Source organism: Vicia villosa, unplaced genomic scaffold (assembly GCF_029867415.1).
Source record: "Vicia villosa cultivar HV-30 ecotype Madison, WI unplaced genomic scaffold, Vvil1.0 ctg.002222F_1_1, whole genome shotgun sequence".
Taxonomy (NCBI): domain Eukaryota; kingdom Viridiplantae; phylum Streptophyta; class Magnoliopsida; order Fabales; family Fabaceae; genus Vicia; species Vicia villosa.
The window spans coordinates 11,668-33,558 of record NW_026705868.1 but is presented as its reverse complement, the minus strand read 5'-3'; the positions used below and the strand labels follow the sequence as shown (position 1 = coordinate 33,558).

The window sequence follows — 21,891 nt, the reverse complement described above, 5'->3', positions numbered from 1 at the left end:
TCTAACATAAACAAACCACATCACAGATAAAATGCCAACATCACCAAGTTTAAAAAGTGATAAAACAAAATTTTATGGGGATAAGCTATATTATAAAGAACAAATGAAGCGCATTATATGAAACCTGCACTTAGCCAAACAGTTAGAAACCACCACAAAATGGAAAAAAAAATACATAAAATATAAAGAGCTAACCAATGTAGATAGGAGTAACAGATCCTCTAGTTTTCTATTTAAGTATATCTTTCAAAACAACAGTCCTACGGTGAAAGGGGTAGTAATGTTGAGGCTCAACCATCCACCACTTCCTCTATGGCACTCCTCTCGCAATTTAAGCAAAATAGATTTGTGGCATTTACATTGAATGGGGAAAACTAGGCCTTGGGTGAAATGAAGCATTTTGGGTTTCTTTGAGTATTGGGATTGGATGACTTGTGAAAATTTTAAATCATACTACAATGACTCAAAGGATCAAGCTCTAGGAGATCGTTAATGTGGATAAGCCGGTTCCAGTTTTGGTAAAGAGTTACAAAACATCACAAAGTAGATTTGGGAAGGATTCCTTAGGTGTCCATTCTTTTCTCTGCTTAGTATAAATCAGAAGCAAATTGATATCTAAGACTAGCAGTGTTAAAGTTTTGTCAGGAAGTGCCCTTTTCTACTCAAAGTCTTTCTCTTTCCACCACGGACAAGCGTATCTGCATATAAATGGGGTTGCCAGACACTTGACAGAAATACATTATATTAGACCAATAAATTGGTGGCATAGAATAGAAGAATCTAGGTCCATTTTAAGCTTTAAATTGGGATACAGTTCCTCCAGTATTTGAACATATCTCAAAGGTATAGTTTAACAATCCATATCAATTATGACGTTAAATTGGCTTCCATGTACGTACAGAATCCTCAATGAGCTAATTTGTCTTTTGCTATAAAATCAAATAGCTACGTAGTATGATCCATGAGTCCTTTAATCATTTTTTAACTTTCTTTCTTAAAGTTCTGGTAAGGTGTGAAAGCCTCAATGCTCAAAGGAACAGTCTGCAATGAAAGGGACATGGAAAACAAAATAAAGTCTCATGTTAAAAACTATATTGCCAGTTAATTTCAATTTTAATATTATGCAAAAAAACACCATCAAAAAAGCACGAAAACTAAAAGATAAGAAAACTACTATATGTGCAACTTTATATCACTGTCAAATCAAATGTATGCAAAGCCAAAAGTATAGGCATGATTATTGAATGAACAAAGTATTATATGTGCCAGTTATATTTGTGAGTTACAATTTAAATATGCAGTTAAGGATAAGTATTTTATGAACTTCAGCAAAAAAATGATTTATGACAAGATCTTTTATGTGCAACTTTATATCATTAAAAAAGCAAAAAAACACCATAAAAAAACCACGAAAACTAAAAGATAAAAAAACTACTATATGTGCTACTTTATATCACTGTCAAATGCTATGAAGCACGGACACTCCGAATTTGATCACGACACTGACACGGCGACACCGATAAAAATTTTAAAAAACGAATAAATTAAACGTAATCACAAGTGTCGGTGGAAGTGTCCGATACCGACACAGACACGCCTGTTTTCAGAGGTGTCGGTGCTACATAAATGTATGCAAAGCCGAAAGTATAGGCGTGATTATTGAATGAACAAAGTATTATATGTGCCAGTTATACTTGTGAGTTACAATTTATTATATGTGCCAGTTATACTTGTAAGTTACAATTTAAATGCAGTCAAGGATAAGTATTTTATGAACTGCAGTAAAAAAATGATTTATGACAAGATCTTTTAATGTCCCAATTGTTAACTTTGACTCTGGGAAACAAACAAAATTCAACCAAACGGAATAAAGAAAAGGACCCAAACACAATTAGAGTTAGGGTTGAACAAAAGGAGGCTCAGATTCGCCTTTTCTCAAACAAACGAGCAAGTTCGCCAAGGCTGCATCAACAGTATCTGTGCAAAGAACCCAGAGAGGATTTCACAGAGACACAGAGTCACCATGCCTGGAAACAGATCTTCGCTCATGTCTGATTCAATTGTTGAGAACATCACTGCCTTGTTATCCAAGAGGAGGAGATGGAAGAAGAAGAAAAAGAAGTATATAATTGAGACGGAGGGAGTATGTATATGTGTATGCATGCATGTATGAAGAGCTGTTTGCAAATTTCACTGAGAAAGATCATTGGCTCAGCAACTCAGAGTGGCAACAGCTCTCAAAACAACCTTATCTCTGAGTATTGAGCCTCATACTTAAACTAACGACTAATGAGTATGAAATCCCTAATTGCAGGGTTTCAGATGAAGGCTCAGATTCACCTTTTCTCAAACAAGAGGTAGAAGATAAGAGGATCATCACCATGGCTGCGTTGCCAGTATATGTAGAATGAACCACAACGGTATTTTCAAACATATACTGAAACACCTTGCCAGTAATAAGGCTTTTCAACCTGTTGTCTGATTTAAAAGCTGAAAACAACATCACTGCCTTGTGTGTCCTCCATAAAGAAAAGTGTCAAAAAATCATATCATGTGAGAAAAATGAGGCTTAGCAAGTGCAAAAAAAGGAAATGTATAGAGATAACCTAATACGAAGTGCATTAAAGTACCTTATAAGCTATTACTCATTAGAACAGGAGTAGCACGCTTCCCCTGAAATCATTTTAACATCGAAAACCTCCTATTCATCTGCATTCAACAAAAAAAGAAAATGCACTTAGCCAAACAAAACAACATAATGAAAAGAAATAGAAAGTATAAAATAGAAATACTGACCATTTGAAATAGGATTACCAAGCCCTCTAGTTCTCTATTTCAAATGTATAAAAAATGTATGGATATCCAATGCTCAAAGAAAATTATAGTTTTCTCAAGAACTAAGCGACCATTCCTTCTTAGAGTCATCCCCTCTCTAGCACGAAACAATAGTAGAGTGATATAAAAATATAAACATAGAAATTCTTTTTGGACATCACTTCGTATGAAACCAAGTAGCGTCTAGAAATCCCTCGCACAGAAATCGATGAGGTGGGTCAAGTGAAACACGGTTACTATAATTAGTGCAGCATTAGGAAAGGTGTACCCTGAGTCCTTCTCTTTCCACCACGGATGGAGTACAAAAAACTATATTCAAGAATGAAATGATAGTTTGAGTACAAATAAATTATTTTCAAAGAAAAATTTTTAGGAAGTCAATTCACATGAAACCAAGTAAGTAGAGTGGATATCTGTTTCACAGAAAATGTTGATGTGTTCCATAGTACCATGCTTACAACATTAAATTTGAAATAGAATAGAAACAAACAAAATTTCAAAAGAGCAAATGAAAGACGGAAAGAAAAGGGAAATCCCAAAAAAAAAAAAAAATGAGTTAGGGTTGAACAAAAGGAGGCTCAGATTCGCCTTTTCTCAGACACAAAAGAGAAGATGTTTGCAAAGGCTGCATCAACAGAATCTGTGCAAATGACCACAAAGGTAATTTTACACAGACAAAGAGTCACATGGCCAGGAAACAACTCTTCGCACAACGTCTGATTCAATTGCTGAAATCATCATCACTACTTTGTTATCTAAGAGAGAAGAATCGGAATAGAAAAGAGAGTATGTGTGTGTATGTATGTATGTATATGTGCAGAGCTGTTAGCAAATTTCACTGAGAAGGATCATCGGCTTGCACAGCAACTCGGAGTGGCAATGCCTCTCAATACAACCTTATCTCTGAATGTGGAGCCTCATAATTAAACTAACAACCAATGTGTGTAAACCATAATTGCAGGGTTACGGAGGAAGGCTCAGATTCCCCTTATCTCAAACAAAAAGTGGAAGAAAAGAGCCTGACCACGGCTGCATAATCAGTACCTGTAGAATGAACCACGATGGTATTTTCAAATAGATACTGTAACACCATGCCAGTAGCCAGGTTCTTCAACCTCTTGTCTGATCTAAAAGTTGAAAACAACATCATAGCCTCCAAGTATCCTCTACCAAGCAACTTATATAATAATAAGATATTGTTGAATGTGTAAGTCATATAAGAGGTTTAGCAAGTGCAAAAACAGAAAATTAATAATTTATTAAGCACACAGAGCAAGTTAAAAATACCTCAAAAGTAATTAGAACAAGTGCGGCGTGCTTCGTCTGAATATTTTAACATCAAAAACCTCAAATTCATCTGCGTTTATATCAAAGAAAAATGCACTTAGACAAACAAAACAGTGCAAAATGAAAAGAGAAGAAATAAACTACTAACCATTTGGGATAAAAGAGTTCCAAGCCCTCTATTTATATATTTAAATATAAATACTGATTGATAAACAAGGCTTGTTATGTTATAATTTTCTCAAGAGTTAAGTGCCAATTCATTCTCAGTATTTATCTTTTAACTATGTACAGGCATACCTAAATAAATTTCAAGAATAAATCAATAAACAATATCGCTTCAAATGAAAATGAAAACATGACTCCAAAAAGACTACATATGATGTACAGCATTAGAAGTAAGAATGACGAACTACATCACTTCAAATGAAAACATAACTCCAAAAAGACTTAAATGATGTACGGCATTAGGAAATAAGAATGGTGTACTGCTATGCTTGCAGCAATGTAGCATGTTCACGTGTCATTTTTTTATTCTTGCTTAGAAATTTTAGGAGGAAAAAAATTACGTAGATAGCAATCCTCAAAAGCGACAAGCGTCATATATGAAAGAGATGGAAAATCAAAATAAAGTCTCACAGTAAGTAATATCAGAAACTCATTCCAAATTCATGTATTATATGTAAAAAAAAAAAATCATTAAACAACAAAAATACAGGCATGAAAACTAAAGAAAAACACTTCATCTATAGATGAAATCTCATAATTAGTCTTTTTAATAATAACATAATCACTGTCAAAAAATGTAAGCATACTAGAAAACATATGAGTGGTTTTGGAATAAACAAACGATGCAAATTTTGTCTTTTAGTCTAAAATCACTTGTAACGATAAATAATTATGGGCTGCATTGAAAAAAATTAGTTTTTGTGAGAAACACTTCTCACTACTCTAATGCTTCCATCATTAAAAAATTTACTTGATGGAAAACAAACAAAATTAAACCAAATTCAAAAAAAGGGGAGAACAATACAGGGACCCCCATCCTTACAAAATTTGAGATGGGGCTGAAGAAAAGAAGGCTCAGATTCGCCTTTTCTCAGACAGACGAGTGAAGAGGTTCCCAAGGGCTGCGTCAATAACAGCGTCTGTGCAAAATACAACAAGTGTGATTTCACACAGGGGCAGAATCACCTCACCTCACCAGGAAACATCTCTTCACCCGATGTCTGGCTCAATTGCTGAAAACATCATCACTGCCATATTATATAAGAAGAAGAAAAAGACAGTAAATATTGCCTTGTTATCAAAGAAGAAGAAGAAGAAGAAGAAGAAGATGAAAAAGAAAAACAAGCTCATGGAAGAACAGAGTAAGTATATATGAAATGAGAGTTGTTTAGAAACTTCATTAAGATGGATCATCAGCTACCACAACAACACAAAGAGGCAACAACTCTCAAAACAGCCCAATCTCTCTGAGCATGGAGCCTCATACTTAAACTTTTCAGGGTTTCATAGAAAGGCTCAGATTCACCTTTTTCTCAAACAATAGACAGAAGAAAAGAGCCTTAACATAGCTGCATAACAAGTATCTGTAGAGTAAACCATAAACCAATAAATGGTATTTTCAAACAGATACTGCAACACCTTGCCAGTACTAAGACTCTTCAACTCTTCAACCACCTGTTTGATTTATAAAAGCTGAACACAACATCATTGCCTCATTGTGTCCTTTTATCAAGAATCAAATAAATCACATCACACAAGAAATGTGCGAGTCACATAAGAGTTTTAACTATAACCTAATATAAAACACAATAAGATAATTGAAGATACCTTAGCATTTAAACATTGAACCCGTCAAATTCATTTGCATGTCCTGAACAAAGATAAAAATGCAGTTAGCCAAAAGAAAAAGAACATAATGAAATGTAACCGAAGATATGAAATACCAACCATTTGTGATTTGAGAATAAAAAGTACCATAACCTCTATGAAAATAACAAAACAATAATGCTCGAGTTGAATCATCCTTAGCTTTCCCTTCATAATTTGCATTAAAAAATTAGTTGCGAGAAATGCTTCTCTCTCACTACTCTAATGCCAACATAATTCAATTTGACTTGGTTGGAAACAATTCAAACAAACAAAAGTAGATCAAACTGTAAAAGAAGGACAAAAAGAGGGATCCCAAACACAATTTGAGAGAGGGTTGAACAAAAGAAGGCTCAGATTCGCCTTTTCTCGGACAGACGAGAGAAGAGGTTCCCAAAGGCTGCGTCTAGCATCTGATACAGAACTACAACAAATGTAATTCCACACAAACACAAAATCACCTCGCCATGAAACAACTCTTCACTCAACGTCGGATTCAATCATTAAAAACATCATCACTGCCTTGTTATATCTAAGAAGATGAAGAAGAAAATGAAGAAGATAACATTGCATGTCATCAAAAAAGAAAAAGAAAAAAAAAGTTCACATTGAAGAATATATGGGTGCAATATAATGAATATGTTAAGAGCTGTTTACAAATTTTACCGAATGATCATCGGCCACCACAACAACACAGAGAGAGGCAACAACTCTCAAAACAACCTTAGCTCTCTGAGTGTGTAGAGCCTCATATTTAAACTAACAATTAATGAGTCTGTAAACCCTAATTAAAGGGTTTCACATGAAGGAAGGCTCAGATTCACTTTTTCTCAAACAATAGGCATAAAAGAAGAGCCTCAACATGACTGCATTATCAGTATCCGTATAGAATAAACCATGAAAAGGTGTTTTCAAACAGATACTGTGAAACACCTAGCCAATACCAAGACACTTCAAGTTTCAACCTCTTGTTCGATCTAAAAGGTGAAAATAACATCACTGCCTTAATGTATCCACTATCAAGAAACTAATTTCAAATAAATCAAATAATGTAGCCGAAGATATGAACAAGATTAACCTAAAATGGAACACACGAAGAAGCAGGTTGAAAATACCTTAGCGTTATTCTCCTGAAAATGTTTATAACATTGAAAAGTTCAATTCATCTGCATCTTCATCTTCCACGTTTTCCTATAGGAATTTAAGCGAAGTGGATTTGCGCAGTGGGGAAATGATAGGTTTGGGGCGAAAGGAAGCATTTTAGGTTTTGTCACCTCATCCTTTGCGATTGTGACACACCTTATGCGGTGTCAAATTTATCTTTATGTTTTTTTAGTGTATCTCCCGAAGTATTTTTATTTATTTTATGTTTGATTTGGGTTGTCGATGCATCTATCGAACTTTTTTTTAAAGGAATATTTTCCAAACTTTTTTTTAAAGGAATATTTTCTAATTTAAAATACTTTTGTAGATATATTTTCAGAAAAATTTAAAATAGAAGGAGAAAAATGTACTTCCAAAAACATAAGGATGTTAAGTACTTAAAAATACTATAGGATGGATTGAAATATGTTACAATGATAATTGAGACTAATTAGAAGTAATTTTACACTGCATACCAATTTAATGAATTATTTTTTAGACATAAAGAGAAAAACATGGAATACGTATTTATTAAAATTATTTAATTATAATTTATTTTTTATTTTTAATCATTAAATAAAATAAAGAAAAAGAATGGCAACTTTTATACTTGTCAATCATATAAACTTTATCCTATTTTGGATTAATAGCTATTTTTCATTTTCTTTTTTTTATTTAACGTGGTTTATCTTTCGGTATGTTTGGAAATTGGGAAAGTTTACGATTTTTAAAACTTTTTCAACTATGGGTAGGGGTGTTCAAAACCAAATCAGTCCAATAGAAAACCGCAAAATCGAATCAAATCGAAACCGCAAAAAAAAAACGCATTTGGTTCGGATGTGTTTGGGTCATTTTTTATAAAACCGCGCGGTTCGATTTGCGGTTTGTATTTTACAAACCGAACCAAATCACATTACATTACAACCCCAAACTTCACGTAACTTATATCTAACCCAAACTCAAACATATTATGTTTTAATCTTACGATTACAAATGATTTTCTCTTCCTCACATTTAAGGTTTCAGTTTAAGTCTTCTCAAATCTCTCTTAGCGGTAGATAAAAAACACCAGTCAAGGTATTTCTAGAGAGAGATGTTCCTCCTTCTCTCTAGAAATTTTTTCCCCAATCCCCTAGGTTTTGGTGGGGCTCTTCTCCACCTCCATGATGATCCTCTCCTTCCACCTCTATGGTGGCCACCCTCCCTCTCTCTCTTTTGAGAGCACTTTCTTCTTCATCCCTCTTTCTTCTCATTCCCTCACCATAACCAAACTTCTCACCAGAACCTCCCTCTCTCAACCACTACCAACCGTCAAGTTTTCTTTTCTTCTTTTACGGCCGCCACCGGAACCACCACTGCCAAGAAGAACTGACAAGTTAGTTGTGAGTTTTCTGTGTAACACCCTACTATCCCCATTAATAAAATATATAAAATTAACGCGAATATTTTTCAGAGTGCATACGTAGGATGTCACATTTCATAAAAACCATGAAGTCTCAAGTCACTTCGGTTACTTTATTACTAAAAAAAATAAATTAAATAGCGGAATATTTAATTCAATTTGCTTCCATGGCACTAAGGTCTTAACAACAATAGTCTCCACAAAGTATGTGGTTCAATACACGTCTGAAAACAAGATACGTAACGAAATAAAACAAGTAAAACATAACGATTCCCACATCATGTGTTACGTATCAGAGCGACTCCTAAGACTCGATCAAGCAACACGAAGTCCCAACACTACTCAGGTACCTGGTTATCTGTACTCCCCAAGGAGCACAGACACAACAACAGAAAAGGGGTGAGAATTAGATTCAATAATTAAACGGTAGAAAAAAAAGCATGCTAAGGAGTAGTAATTCACACCAAACAGATATTCACAAAGCACACACAAGTCATACTCGATTCACAACCAAATATATATATATATATATATATATATATATATATATATATATATATATATATATATATATATATATATATATATACACATCTATATATGCAATGTGACTCACTGACACAACAACATGCATGTGGTACCAACACAAACCATTCGGTTCATTCATTGAACCCGATTCCCGTCGGAATTCGAATAAGTCGTATACGTTCCTCTGAACTAACACTTATCTCCATCACAACTCCCACATGGAGTCCGGACAAGACTGGGCACCCATCACGAATTCCCACCTAGCTCATCTCCACATGACACAAATGAATGCATGACATACAATTATGCACAAGACATCACCATTAGTGCATAATATACAATCCTCCACGATCACACGTGAGCCATATACTCACCATAATTCCCACTGGAATTACCATTCTTGTATCAATACTGTTCACATAAAAAAAATCACTAAAATTATCTACCAAACTTCACAATTTATCACATGATATAATCACTTTAATTATAAACCGACACCTAATTTAATTGGTCATCAAATCATATAATAATATATATTAGTAAGGCTGAATTTATTTAATATATTAGTAAGGCTGGAATTGGTTTACTAATGTATAGGCTTTCGACTTCCACCGAACAATAGTAGCGATGAAGATAATTATTCATATAGCTATTTAGGAATTAAATCAATAAATATACTGTGAATCTTGCTCCCACAGCCTGAATTACACACTTCCATATAAGTTCTAGTATACTAGTTTTCTTTTTGTTAATTTTAATTATATTGTGTAATAGGTTAGTTTCTAAAACATGAACTATGTGACAATATATATTAATAAAGTCTAACCAAACTCATGTCAATTTCTTCACTACACTCATTCTACTGCAACATGAAGCTATTAGAAACTAGCTACTATCATGTATACAATTCAAGACCGGTAAAAAAAAGTGATCGCTCCTGCACCGTAAAATTTTCCTGCTTATGCATCCTATAGTAGTTATTATGAAAATATGAGTATTTTGTTTAGTACCAATTATCCCCTCTCTTAAATATTAACAATACTACAGTACCTATTCCAATACGACACCTTTGATTTATTAGATTGACGTTTAGAAACAACAAAATATTTTTATAATTTTAATGAATGTGTTTCATCGATATTGCTTCAGGAAATTAATTAAATCATTTAGAAAATTATATTCCTATTCTAAAACACCCAATTTCTAACACAACTTCATCTCTGAATCAATTAGTTCATAAACTATACAATACCATAACCACACAACAATTATCTATCTCTATTCATGGTACAAAAACAGAATTATAATTACTCATTCCTCATACTCATCACCAACAAATTGAGAAAAACACAAACTCTATTGGAGGTTAAGGAAAACCTCTCTACCCTTTCATGATTTAGACACCTTTAAATGAACAATTTCCCCACTTACCTTAATTTTGAGCTTGAATCTACAAAAATTGATGGAAACTTCTTGCCCTAGCTCTCTCTTGTTTGCCCCTTTCTCTTTCACGTTCTAGCAGTTATTTTCTAAGACTTTGCTAATCCCTCTATAATTTTGTTTTTATCCTCCTTAATTGACTCCTAATAATAATAATATTACAATCAATAATTTATTATTATTATTATTATTATTATTATTATTATATATTTATAATAAATTTAAAACGTTAGCTCATAATATATATATATATATATATATATATAGTATCAAATAGCTTATATCTACTTATTTTACCGTATATACATACTATGCACGGTACCTCCAAAACTGTTATTAGTTGCTAGCGGATCTTGTTATTAGACTACACACTACACAGTACTATATATCATATGTGAATAAAAGTAGATGGAGTACAATTATAAACATATAATATCTATATATGAATTGAAAGTGACACTATATATATATATATATATATATATATATATATATATATATATATATATATATATATATATATATATATATATATATATATATATATATGTTGTGAAAAACGATACCAATAACAAAGTATAATAGGGAATTATAGGAGAGAAGAAGAACACAATAATTGGTTATAACCGTTATTCTTTTACTTTCTCTTAAAACAAGATTACAAGTTTACAAGAATAACAAATAACCTCTCTCACCCTAAATTAGGATTTGCAGCTTAGCAATGATGAGAGACTAGTATGCTATTTATAATAAAACCTAACATACTAACTAATGGGCTTTTTCCACAAGGCCCATTACACAAGTCAACTTAATAAACAAGCTAACTTAACAAATTAGGGTTTAAACACTAAAACCTAATTTAACATGCTAACAACCCTAGCATCTTCGACACAAGCATGTGAACAACCTTCGACTTCATGCTTAACCCTGTCGAACCAAGAAGCTACCCTTCGGCCATACTAGAGTTCGATCCAAAATCTCACAAATCTCCACCTTGGATCTAACTCTACAACATCAAGGGAACAAACTAGCTTTCTTCATGCAGCTTTATCAACTGCATACAGTGGAAAAACTTGCAACTCGACAATGTCTTGGTGATCATATCAGCAGCATTGTCTTCAGTCGAAACCTTCAGCACTTGGACTTCTCCACGCTCGATTACTCCTCTGACGAAATGCAGCCTCACATCAATGTGCTTAGTTCGCTCATGATAGGCTGAATTCTTCGACAGGTGTATTGCACTTTGACTATCACATTTAACAGTGATACCTCGACCTTGAAGTTTCAGCTCCTTCGCAAAACCTTCAAGCCACAATGCTTCTTTCACAGCTTCAGTTAATGCAATGTACTCCGCTTCAGTGGTTGATAGAGCAACAACCTTCTGAAGTGTTGCTTTCCAACTAATTGCTGTGCCAAACATAGTGAAAACATATCCAGAAATAGATTTCCTGGAATCCATACAACCTGCATAATCAGAGTCGACATATCCTTCGATTACTGCTTTACCATCTTCACCCAAGGCTCCACCATAAATTAGGACTCTATTCAGAGACCCATTTATGTACCTTAAAATCCACTTCAATGCTTGCCAGTGAGCCTTTCCAGGATTCGCCATGTACCTGCTTACAAGACTTACTGCGTATGCTATGTCGGGTCTAGTACAAACCATAGCATACATCAAAGAACCAACTATATTAGCATATGGGATGCTATTCATATAGGCTCTTTCCACATCAGTACTGGGACACTGATCAATACTCAGCTTGAATTGAGGGTTTGTTGGAGTCACAACTGGCTTCGAATTCGACATACCAAACTTTTCAAGAATCTTCCGTAGATATGCCTCTTGAGATAGGCATAACTTCGACTTCTTTCTATCTCTTCGAATGTCAATTCCAAGAATCCTGGAAGCAGCTCCCAGATCCTTCATATCGAACTCCTTATTGAGTTCAGCCTTCACCCTCATCACATCTTCGACACTGTTGCTTGCTATGAGAATATCATCCACATAAAGCAACAAAATAACAAATGAATTACCAGGTCGAAATCTGAAGTAAACACAGTGGTCGAACTGACTTCTAATGAAACTTATGCGTGCCATGAACTTGTCGAATCTCCTATTCCACTGTCGAGGAGATTGTTTCAGCCCATACAAGGATCTCTTTAACTTACACACATAATCATCCTTCCCCTTTTCGACATACCCTTCAGGTTGCCTTATCAGGATCGTTTCATCTAGATCACCATACAAGAACGCAGTTTTCACATCCATCTGTTCCAGTTCAAGATCGAACTGTGCCACCATGGCAAGCAGCATTCGAATGGACCTATGTTTCACAACAGGAGAAAACACATCATTGAAGTCGACACCTTCTTTCTGAGTGAAACCCCTTGCGACTAACCTTGCCTTATATCTTTTCGACGTCACTCCTTCAATTCCTTCCTTAACTTTGAAAATCCATTTACAGCTGACTAACCTTGCCCCAGCAGGTTTCTTGATCAGTTCCCAAGTGTGATTATCATGAAGAGATTTCATCTCATCATCCATGGCCTTCAGCCATTCAGTCTTATTTTGACTCCTCATAACTTCCTTATAATCTCTAGGTTCATCATCAAGAACCTCACTGGCAGAGATTAATGCATAAGCTATAAGATCTGCATACCCAAGTCTCTGAGGTGGTTTGATGACTCTTCTCGACCTATCTCTCGACAATAGGTAGTCATCGTCAGTTTCCTCAACTTCCTCAGCATCTTCTGCTTCTTCTTCGACTTCATCAGGGACATGCAATTCAGCATCAACATGCTCCACCTCAACAGGAATCTCTACCTGTTCCAGCTCTTCGTCAGATGTTTCTGTACTTCGACCAACATCATCAGTTTTCTTAAAAGCCATTTCAGCTTCATTGAAAACAACATCTCGACTGGTGATACACCTCCTGTGACCTGGCTCTAGGCACCATAGCCTATAAGCTTTGACTCCTTCTGGGTATCCCATGAACATGCATTTCAGAGCTCTAGGTTCGACCTTGTCTTGCCTAATGTGAGCATAGGCTATGCAGCCAAATACTCTCAGTTTGTCGAGATCTGGTGGATGTCCCGACCAAACTTCTTCAGGTGTCTTCATATCTAACGCTGTCGAAGGACATCTGTTTATCAGATATGTTGCTGTCGCAACAGCCTCAGCCCAGAACACCTTCTTTAACCCCGCACTAGTCAACATACATCTAACTCTCTCCAAAATAGTTCGATTAAACCTTTCAGCCAAACCATTTTGTTGTGGAGTACCTGCAGTAGTTCTATGTCTTGCAATACCAGAGGTAGCACAAAAACTGTCGAATGCCTCATTGCAAAATTCAAGGCCATTGTCGGTTCTCAACCTCTTGACCTTTCTGCCAGTCTGATTTTCAACCAGAGTCTTCCAACTTTTGAAATTCTCAAACGTTTCATCCTTAGTCTTCTGGATGAATACCCATAATTTTCTGGAATAATCATCTACTATGGATAGGAAATACCTTGCCCCAGAATGTGATGCACACCTTGCAGGCCCCCAAAGATCAGCATGGATGTAATCAAGTGATCCATGTGTTCTTGATTTGCCTTTGTTGAACTTCACTCTGCAAGATTTTCCAAGTACACAGGGTTCACAAAACTTCAGCTTTTCAACTTTGTCTCCACCAAGCAGATTTTATTTCCCTAATTCGACCAGACCCCTTTCACTGACATGGCCCAATCTCATGTGCCATATTTCAGTTTTCGACAAAGGTTTCGTGGATGCAACATTTGTCGAACCACTTACAACTTCAGCCTCAAGGGTATACAAGCCTTGTTTCTTCACGCCTCTCAAGACTTCCTTTGAACCCTTCATGACTCTTAGGATACTTTTCTCTCCTTGGAAAACATATCCTTTCTTGTCGAATTCACCAAGAGAAAGCAGATTTCTCTTCAAATCAGGAACATACCTGACTTCAGTCAACAACCTTATTGACTCATCATGGAGCTTGAATCTAACAGATCCAATACCTGCAATCTTGCAAGCCTTGTTGTTTCCCAGCAATACTGATCCACCATCTTGATCACATAATTCCTCGAACAAGTCTTTGTTTGGAGTCATGTGCCAAGTGCAACCTGAATCCATAATCCACTCTCTCTTAGAGTCACTGCTTGAAACCACAAGAACATCAGATGATTCGAAATCATCTTGAACAATGGCAGCGTTGCCATTATCCTTACCTCCATGATATTTCAGGCGTTCAGGGCACACCTTTCTTGTGTGACCCTCCTTTTTACAATGGTAGCATCGAATGCCAGATGCTTCGCCACTGTAAGACTTCGACTGGCTTTTGCCTTTCTTCTTGTCGAACTTACCATCCTTTCGTAAGAGTTTTCCTTTAACGGCCAAACCTTCGCCAACAGTCGAAGGTTTATGCTCCTTTCGTTCATTCAAGTCCTTAGAGTACAAGGCTGATTGAACTTCTTCAAACGTCAGGGACTCCCTTCCATACAAGAGAGTTTCTTTGAAGTGAGCATGTGATCTAGGCAAAGAACACAATAGTAACAGCGCTTGATCTTCATCATCGATCTTCACATCAATATTTTCAAGATCAAGAATCAGCTTGTTGAACATATCCAACTGCTCAGCCAATACTTTGTCTTCAATCATCTTGAATGAATACAAAGCTTGCTTCAGGTAGAGTCGATTTACCAGCGATTTGGTCATATACAAACTTTCAAGTTTCACCCATAACCCTGGTGCCGTCGTCTCCTTTGATACCTGTCGGAGAACCTTATCACCAAGGCTCAACAAAATTGCGCTGTGTGCTTTCTCGATCATAGTTGTCTTCTCCGCTGCCGTTAATGCAGCATTCATGGCTGCCTCTCCCTTCAACGCTTCCAAACAACCCTGCTGAACCAGTAGGGCTTTCATCTTCAAGCGCCACAGACCGAAATCATTCACTCCGGTGAATTTTTCAATCTCATACTTTGTTGACGGCATCTTCTCCACGCTCACCGCACCAATTTGTTGTGAAAAACGATACCAATAACAAAGTATAATAGGGAATTATAGGGGAGAAGAAGAACACAATAATTGGTTATAACCGTTATTCTTTTACTTTCTCTTAAAACAAGATTACAAGTTTACAAGAATAACAAATAACCTCTCTCACCCTAAATTAGGATTTGCAGCTTAGCAATGATGAGAGACTAGTATGCTATTTATAATAAAACCTAACATACTAACTAATGGGCTTTTTCCACAAGGCCCATTACACAAGTCAACTTAATAAACAAGCTAACTTAACAAATTAGGGTTTAAACACTAAAACCTAATTTAACATGCTAACAACCCTAGCATCTTCGACACAAGCATGTGAACAACCTTCGACTTCATGCTTAACCATGTCGAACCAAGAAGCTACCCTTCGGCCATACTAGAGTTCGATCCAAAATCTCACAATATATATATATATATATATATATATATATATATATATATATATATATATAAATCAGGATACGAATATCGGTATAGAATTATATGCATCAAATCACATAAAATTAACACTAATAAAATCAGCAAAACATTAGCTTATCATAAAATCATAGAAATTTAGATATTTCATCCTAAACATGTTTCTACGCATCATAGATTATCACACGGTCTCAAATAACTATGTAAAAACTCGCCCTTACTATTGAACCAAAAAAATTCACAAACAACACACAATGACTAAATATTTTAAATGGGTGTTACAACTCCCCCCACTTAAAATATTTTCATCCTCGAAAATGTACCTGACGAGAACAATTTTGGATACGACTCTCACATCTTGCTCTCTAATTCCCAGGTCACACTTCCTCTAGCAGCTCCTCCCCATGCTACTCTCACTAAGGAAATATCATTGGCTCTTAATTGTTTCATCTTGTGATCCTCGATCCTTATCGGCATTGTCTCTACAGTAAGATTATCTCGATTCTGTACATCATCCCTCTGAATGACATGAGATGGGTCAGTGATGTACTTTCGAAGTTGCGACACGTGAAACACGTCATGCAAGTTTGAAAGTTCGGGTGGCAGCGCCACTCTATATGCAACTGTTTCGACTCTCTGCAAAATTTGATACGGTCCAATGAACTTAGGATTCAATTTCTTTGATTTCAATGCACGTCCAACACCTGTCACAGGATTGACCCTCAGAAACACATGGTCACCTTCACTAAATTCCAAATCTTTCCTCCGGTTATCATGATAACTTTTCTGTCTGCTCTGGGATGCTTTCATCTTCTCCCTGATCATCTTGATTGCCTCAGTAGTTTGTTGCACTATTTCAGGTCCAAGCACAACATTTTCGCCCGACTCATACCAACATAGAGGTGTTCTACACCGTCTTCCATATAATGCTTCAAAAGGCGTCATTCCAATGCTAGAATGGTAACTGTTATTATATGTAAACTCAATCAACGGTAAATGGGTATCCCAAGCACATCCTTTCTCGAGTATGCAAGCCCTCAACAAATCTTCCAATGACTGAATAGTTCTCTCTGACTATCCATCTGTCTGCGGATGATAAACAGAACTCAATTTCAAACTAGAACCCAAAGCTTCCTGCAAGCTTTTCCAAAATCTGAAAGTAAACCTCGGATCTCTGTCTGACACTATGCTCAACGGAACTCCATGCAACTTCACCACTACTCTTATATAAATCTCTGCTAACTTGGATAAAGGAAATTTGATGTTAATCAGTATAAAATGTGCTGATTTCGTCAACCGATCCATAATTACCCAAATAGCATCAAAACCTCTCGCCGTATTTGGTAACCCAGTAACAAAGTCCATCGAGATACTATCCCACTTCCATTCTGGAATTTCTAATGGCTGCATTAAACCTGAAGGTTTCTGATGCTCAACCTTTGACTTCTGACATGTCAAACAGGCGTACACAAATTAAGCTATATCCCTTTTCATACCTGACCACCAAAACAATTTCTTCATATCTTGATACATTTTCGTAGCTCCTGGGTGAATGCTCAAGCTACTCCTGTGACTTTCCTCTAAGATCATCTTCCTCAATACATTATTATCCGACACACAAATCCTGTCCTGGAATCTCAGCACACCAAACTTATCCACTTTAAAGTCACTATCAGTATTAGTTTCTCCTACATGCATCAAATCCACTAGTTTCACATCAAGTTTCTGATTCTCCCTAATCTTATTAAGGAAATCATTGTTCACCTTAAGCATACCCAATATAACACTCTCAGGGGTCAATTCACAAACCATACTCAAGTCTCTGAATTGTTCGATTGAATCCATCTCCTTCATCATTAACGCAAACATGTGAATCGTCTTCCGACTTAGAGCATCTGCTACCACATTAGCTTTTCCTGGATGATAACTCAAGCTAAAGTCATAATCTTTCAGAAATTCTAACCACCTCCTCTGCCTCATATTCAATTCTTTCTGGTCAAATAAGTATTTCAAACTCTTGTGATCACTGAACACTTCAAATCTTGATCCATACAAATAATGTCTCCAAATTTTCAATACGAATACCACTGCTGCTAACTCAAGGTCATAAGTAGGATAATTCCTTTCATGCACTCTCAATTGTCGTGAAGCATAAGCCACGACTTTCCCATCTTGCATCAATACTCCACCTAATCCCATCTTAGACGCATCACAATATACAACAAAAGGTTCATGAGGACTTGGTAGAACCAATACTGGTGCCGTAGTCAGTTTCTTCTTCAGTTCTCTGAAGCTTTCCTCGCATAAAATATCCCACACAAAGGCTTGGCCTTTCCTAGTCAACTGAGTCAATGGAAGAGCCAAATTAGAAAACCCCTCAATGAATCTTCGGTAATAACCTGCTAAACCCAAGAAGCTTCTAATCTCTGTCACTGACTTTGGAGGTTCCCACTGAAGCACTGCACTTACCTTGGATGGATCCACTGTTATGCCATCACCAGAAATCACATGTCCTAAGAAACTCACTGTTTGTAACCAAAACTCGCATTTCGAAAGCTTTGCAAACAACTTGTTATCTTTCAACACCTGTAACACAATCCTCAAATGTTCTGCATGATCTTCTTCTTACTTAGAATAAATCAGAATATCGTCAATAAAAACTACCACGAACTGATCTAAGTAAGCATGAAAGATACGATTCATGTATTCCATGAACACACCCGGCGCATTGGACACTCCAAACGGCATCACTGCATATTCGTAATGTCCATAACGAGTTCTGAAAGCTATTTTCTGAATATCATCATCTTTCACTCGAATCTGATGATAACCCGATCTCAGATCAATCTTACTGAAAATACTAGCTCCCGCAAGTTGATCCATTAAATCATCAATCCTTGGAAGAGGATACTTATTCTTAATGGTCACTTTATTCAGCTGACGATAATCAATACACAAATGCATACTGCCATCCTTCTTTTTAACCAACAACACTGGGGCTCCCCACGGTGACACACTAGGTCAAATAAACTTCTTATCAAGCAACTCCCCTATCTGAGATTTCAATTCTGCCAACTCTGATGCGGACATCCTGTATGGTGCCATAGATATGGGTCTGGTACCAGGAACAAGATCAATTGCAAATTCCACTCCTCTCTTCGGAGGCAACTCTGTAATGTCATCTGGGAACACTTCTGGAAATTCCTTCACCACCGGTAACTCATTAATCGATGCTTTGCCTTCAACTGATAGTGAGGCAAACACAACAAACATTTTAGCTTCATCTTCCAACAAGATTCTCAATTCCTTGGTAGATATAGAATTAACCAACTCTTCCTCCTCTGGAGTCAGAAACAACAACGTCTTCCTATAGCAGTCAATAAAAACATGGTTGTATTCAAGCCAATTCATCCCTAAGATAATGTCTAGATTACTGAGTGGTAAACAAATCAAGTCCACTCCGAAACCCTTACCAAAGATGGTCAACGAACAATTCAAACACACTAAGGACGTAGTCACAGAACCGATAGATGGAGTATCAATCACCATCCCCCGATTCAAAGTAGACGACACGAGTTCTAGTTTCTTCACATAATCAATGGAAATGAACAAGTGGGTTGCACCCGTATCAATAATAGCAATTAAAGAAGTGTCATGGATAAAACAAGTACCTCTGACCAAACGATCCTCTTTGGTAGGCTGAGCTCCCACCAATGCAAATACTTTCCCACTTGTCTGTGACTTCTTCGGCTTCTGACAATGAGTGCTGATGTGACCCTGCTCTCCACAGTTGTAACAGGTAGGTATATTGGTCCTACAATCTGCCACAAGATGACCTGGTCGACCACACTCGAAGCATTTCTTCACATCATTATGACATTCATTAGCACGGTGACCCACACCACCACATTTGAAACATTTGATAGGATTGGGGGCAATTCCTCCCCCACTTGGCTTCTTACCCACAACAGCTTTTTGTTTCCCTTTATTAGCCGAAGCACTATAAGGTGTACTTCCATGTCTTTGCTTATCCCTTTTATCACTCAAAGTCTTGTAATGAGCAATTCGAGCCCTGTTGTCCTCATCATAAATTCTACACCTGTTCACCAGCTCCGGATAATGTCTAATCTTCTGATAGCCAATACCCTGTTTGATCTCAGGACGCAGCCCATTCTCAAACTTAATACATTTAGAACTCATAGTAGCATCAGTATTATAATGAGGACAATACTTCACAAACTCCTCAAACCGAACCGCATACTCTGCAACCATTGAGTTTCCCTATTTCAATTCCAGGAACTCAATCTCCTTTTTGCCACGAACATCTTCTGGAAAATACCGCTCCAGAAGCTCAGCCCTGAACACCGTCCAGGTAATAGCACTACATGCCGCTTCCAATCTTTGATGATTGTTATTCCACCAGTCTTCAGCTTCACCCTCCAACATGTGAGTACCAAACTGTACCTTCTGAGCTTCATTGCATCCCATGACCCTGAATATCTTCTCAACAGACTTAAGCCATTTCCGTGCAGCATCTGGATCATGAGTACCCTCAAATGTAGGCGGCTTGTTACTCTGGAACTTCTCCAAATTACGGAATTCAACATCTCCAGCATTCTGATTGTTATTCTGCACTGCCTGCACAACAGTATGCAACGTAGCAGCAAGAGCAGCATCATTTCTCCCAGCCATACTGTTTCACATTAACAATACATCTTAGAAGAACACACAAATACATCCACTTTATGGACAGACTCTACTACAACACCTGGCCGGACGGACCGACCTGCTCTGATACCAATTGTAACACCCTACTATCCCCATTAATAAAATATATAAAATTAACGGGAATATTTTTCAGAGTGCATACATAGGATGTCACATTTCATAAAAACCATGAAGTCTCAAGTCACTTCGGTTACTTTATTACTAAAAAAAAAAATTAAACAGCGGAATATTTAATTCAATTTGCTTCTATGGCACTAAGGTCTTAACAACAATAGCCTCCACAAAGCATGTGGTTCAATACACGTCTGAAAACAAGATACGTAACAAAATAAAACAAGTAAAACATAACGATTCCCACATCCCGTGTTACGTATCAGAGCGACTCCTAAGACTCGATCAAGCAACACGAAGTCCCAGCACTACTCAGGTACCTGGTTATCTGTAATCCCCAAGGAGCACAGACACAACAACAGAAAAGGGGTGAGAATTACATTCAATAATTAAACGGTAGAAAAAAACATGCTAAGGAGTAGTAATTCACACCAAACAGATATTCACAAAGCACACACAAGTCATACTCGATTCACAACCAAATATAAATATATATACATCTATATATGCAATGTGACTCACTGACACAACAACATGCATGCGGTACCAACATAAACCATTCGGTTCATTCATTGAACCCGATTCCCGTCGGAATCCGGATAAGTCGTATACGCTCCTCTGAACTACAACTTATCTCCATCACAACTCCCACATGGAGTCCGGACAAGACTAGGCACCCATCACGGATTCCCACCTAGCTCCTCTCCACATGACACAAATGAATGCATGACATACAATTATGCACATGACATCACCATTAGTGCATAATATACAATCCTCCACGATCACACGTGAGCCATATACTCACCATAATTCCCATTGGAATTACCATTCTTGTATCAATACTGTTCACATAAAAAAATCACTAAAATTATCTACCAAACTTCACAATTTATCACATGATATAATCACTTTAATTATAAACCGACACCTAATTTAATTGGTCATCCAATCATATAATAATATATATTAGTAAGGCTGAATTTATTTAATATATTAGTAAGGCTGGAATTGGTTTACTAATGTATAGGCTTTCGACTTCCACCGAACAATAGTAGCGATGAAGATAATTATT

At 36.6% G+C, this 21,891-nt stretch overlaps 2 protein-coding genes and 1 long non-coding RNA gene across 5 annotated transcripts; all 3 read right to left on the bottom strand.

The window, feature by feature from the left end:
- Positions 1 to 725: 725 nt before the first annotated feature.
- Positions 726 to 7,325, bottom strand: LOC131638226 (uncharacterized). Of its 3 annotated transcripts, none has more exons than XR_009294616.1 (6): positions 7,110 to 7,325; positions 6,076 to 6,162; positions 5,956 to 5,998; positions 2,797 to 4,192; positions 2,631 to 2,709; positions 726 to 1,041 (listed from the first exon to the last, which is right to left on the bottom strand). It is a non-coding gene; the product is annotated as an uncharacterized LOC131638226 (long non-coding RNA). The 3 variants fall into 3 exon arrangements; XR_009294617.1 differs by lacking the exon at positions 6,076 to 6,162 and having other exon boundaries at positions 2,797 to 4,012; positions 4,123 to 4,192; positions 7,110 to 7,323; XR_009294615.1 differs by lacking the exon at positions 6,076 to 6,162 and having other exon boundaries at positions 7,110 to 7,324.
- Positions 7,326 to 18,998: 11,673 nt separating this feature from the next.
- LOC131638219 (uncharacterized) lies at positions 18,999 to 20,249 on the bottom strand. The gene is made up of 2 exons (XM_058908767.1): positions 19,656 to 20,249; positions 18,999 to 19,562 (listed from the first exon to the last, which is right to left on the bottom strand). The coding sequence occupies exons 1-2, from the start codon at positions 20,247 to 20,249 to the stop codon at positions 18,999 to 19,001; spliced, it is 1,158 nt and encodes a 385-aa protein (XP_058764750.1).
- Positions 20,250 to 20,258: 9 nt separating this feature from the next.
- LOC131638216 (uncharacterized) lies at positions 20,259 to 20,669 on the bottom strand. The gene has a single exon (XM_058908761.1). It carries the CDS (start codon positions 20,667 to 20,669, stop codon positions 20,259 to 20,261), a length of 411 nt encoding a protein of 136 aa, XP_058764744.1.
- Between the last annotated feature and the right edge of the window lie 1,222 nt (positions 20,670 to 21,891).

Coding starts and splice junctions, on each gene's coding strand:
- LOC131638219 (XM_058908767.1), bottom strand. CDS start 20,249: ATGGTTGCAGAGTATGCGGTTCGGTTTGAGGAGTTTGTGAAGTATTGT. Junction 19,563..19,655: donor CTACCAAAGAGGATCGTTTG/GTCAGAGGTACT, acceptor GATTATGTGAAG/AAACTAGAACTCGTGTCGTC.
- LOC131638216 (XM_058908761.1), bottom strand. CDS start 20,669: ATGGCTGGGAGAAATGATGCTGCTCTTGCTGCTACGTTGCATACTGTT.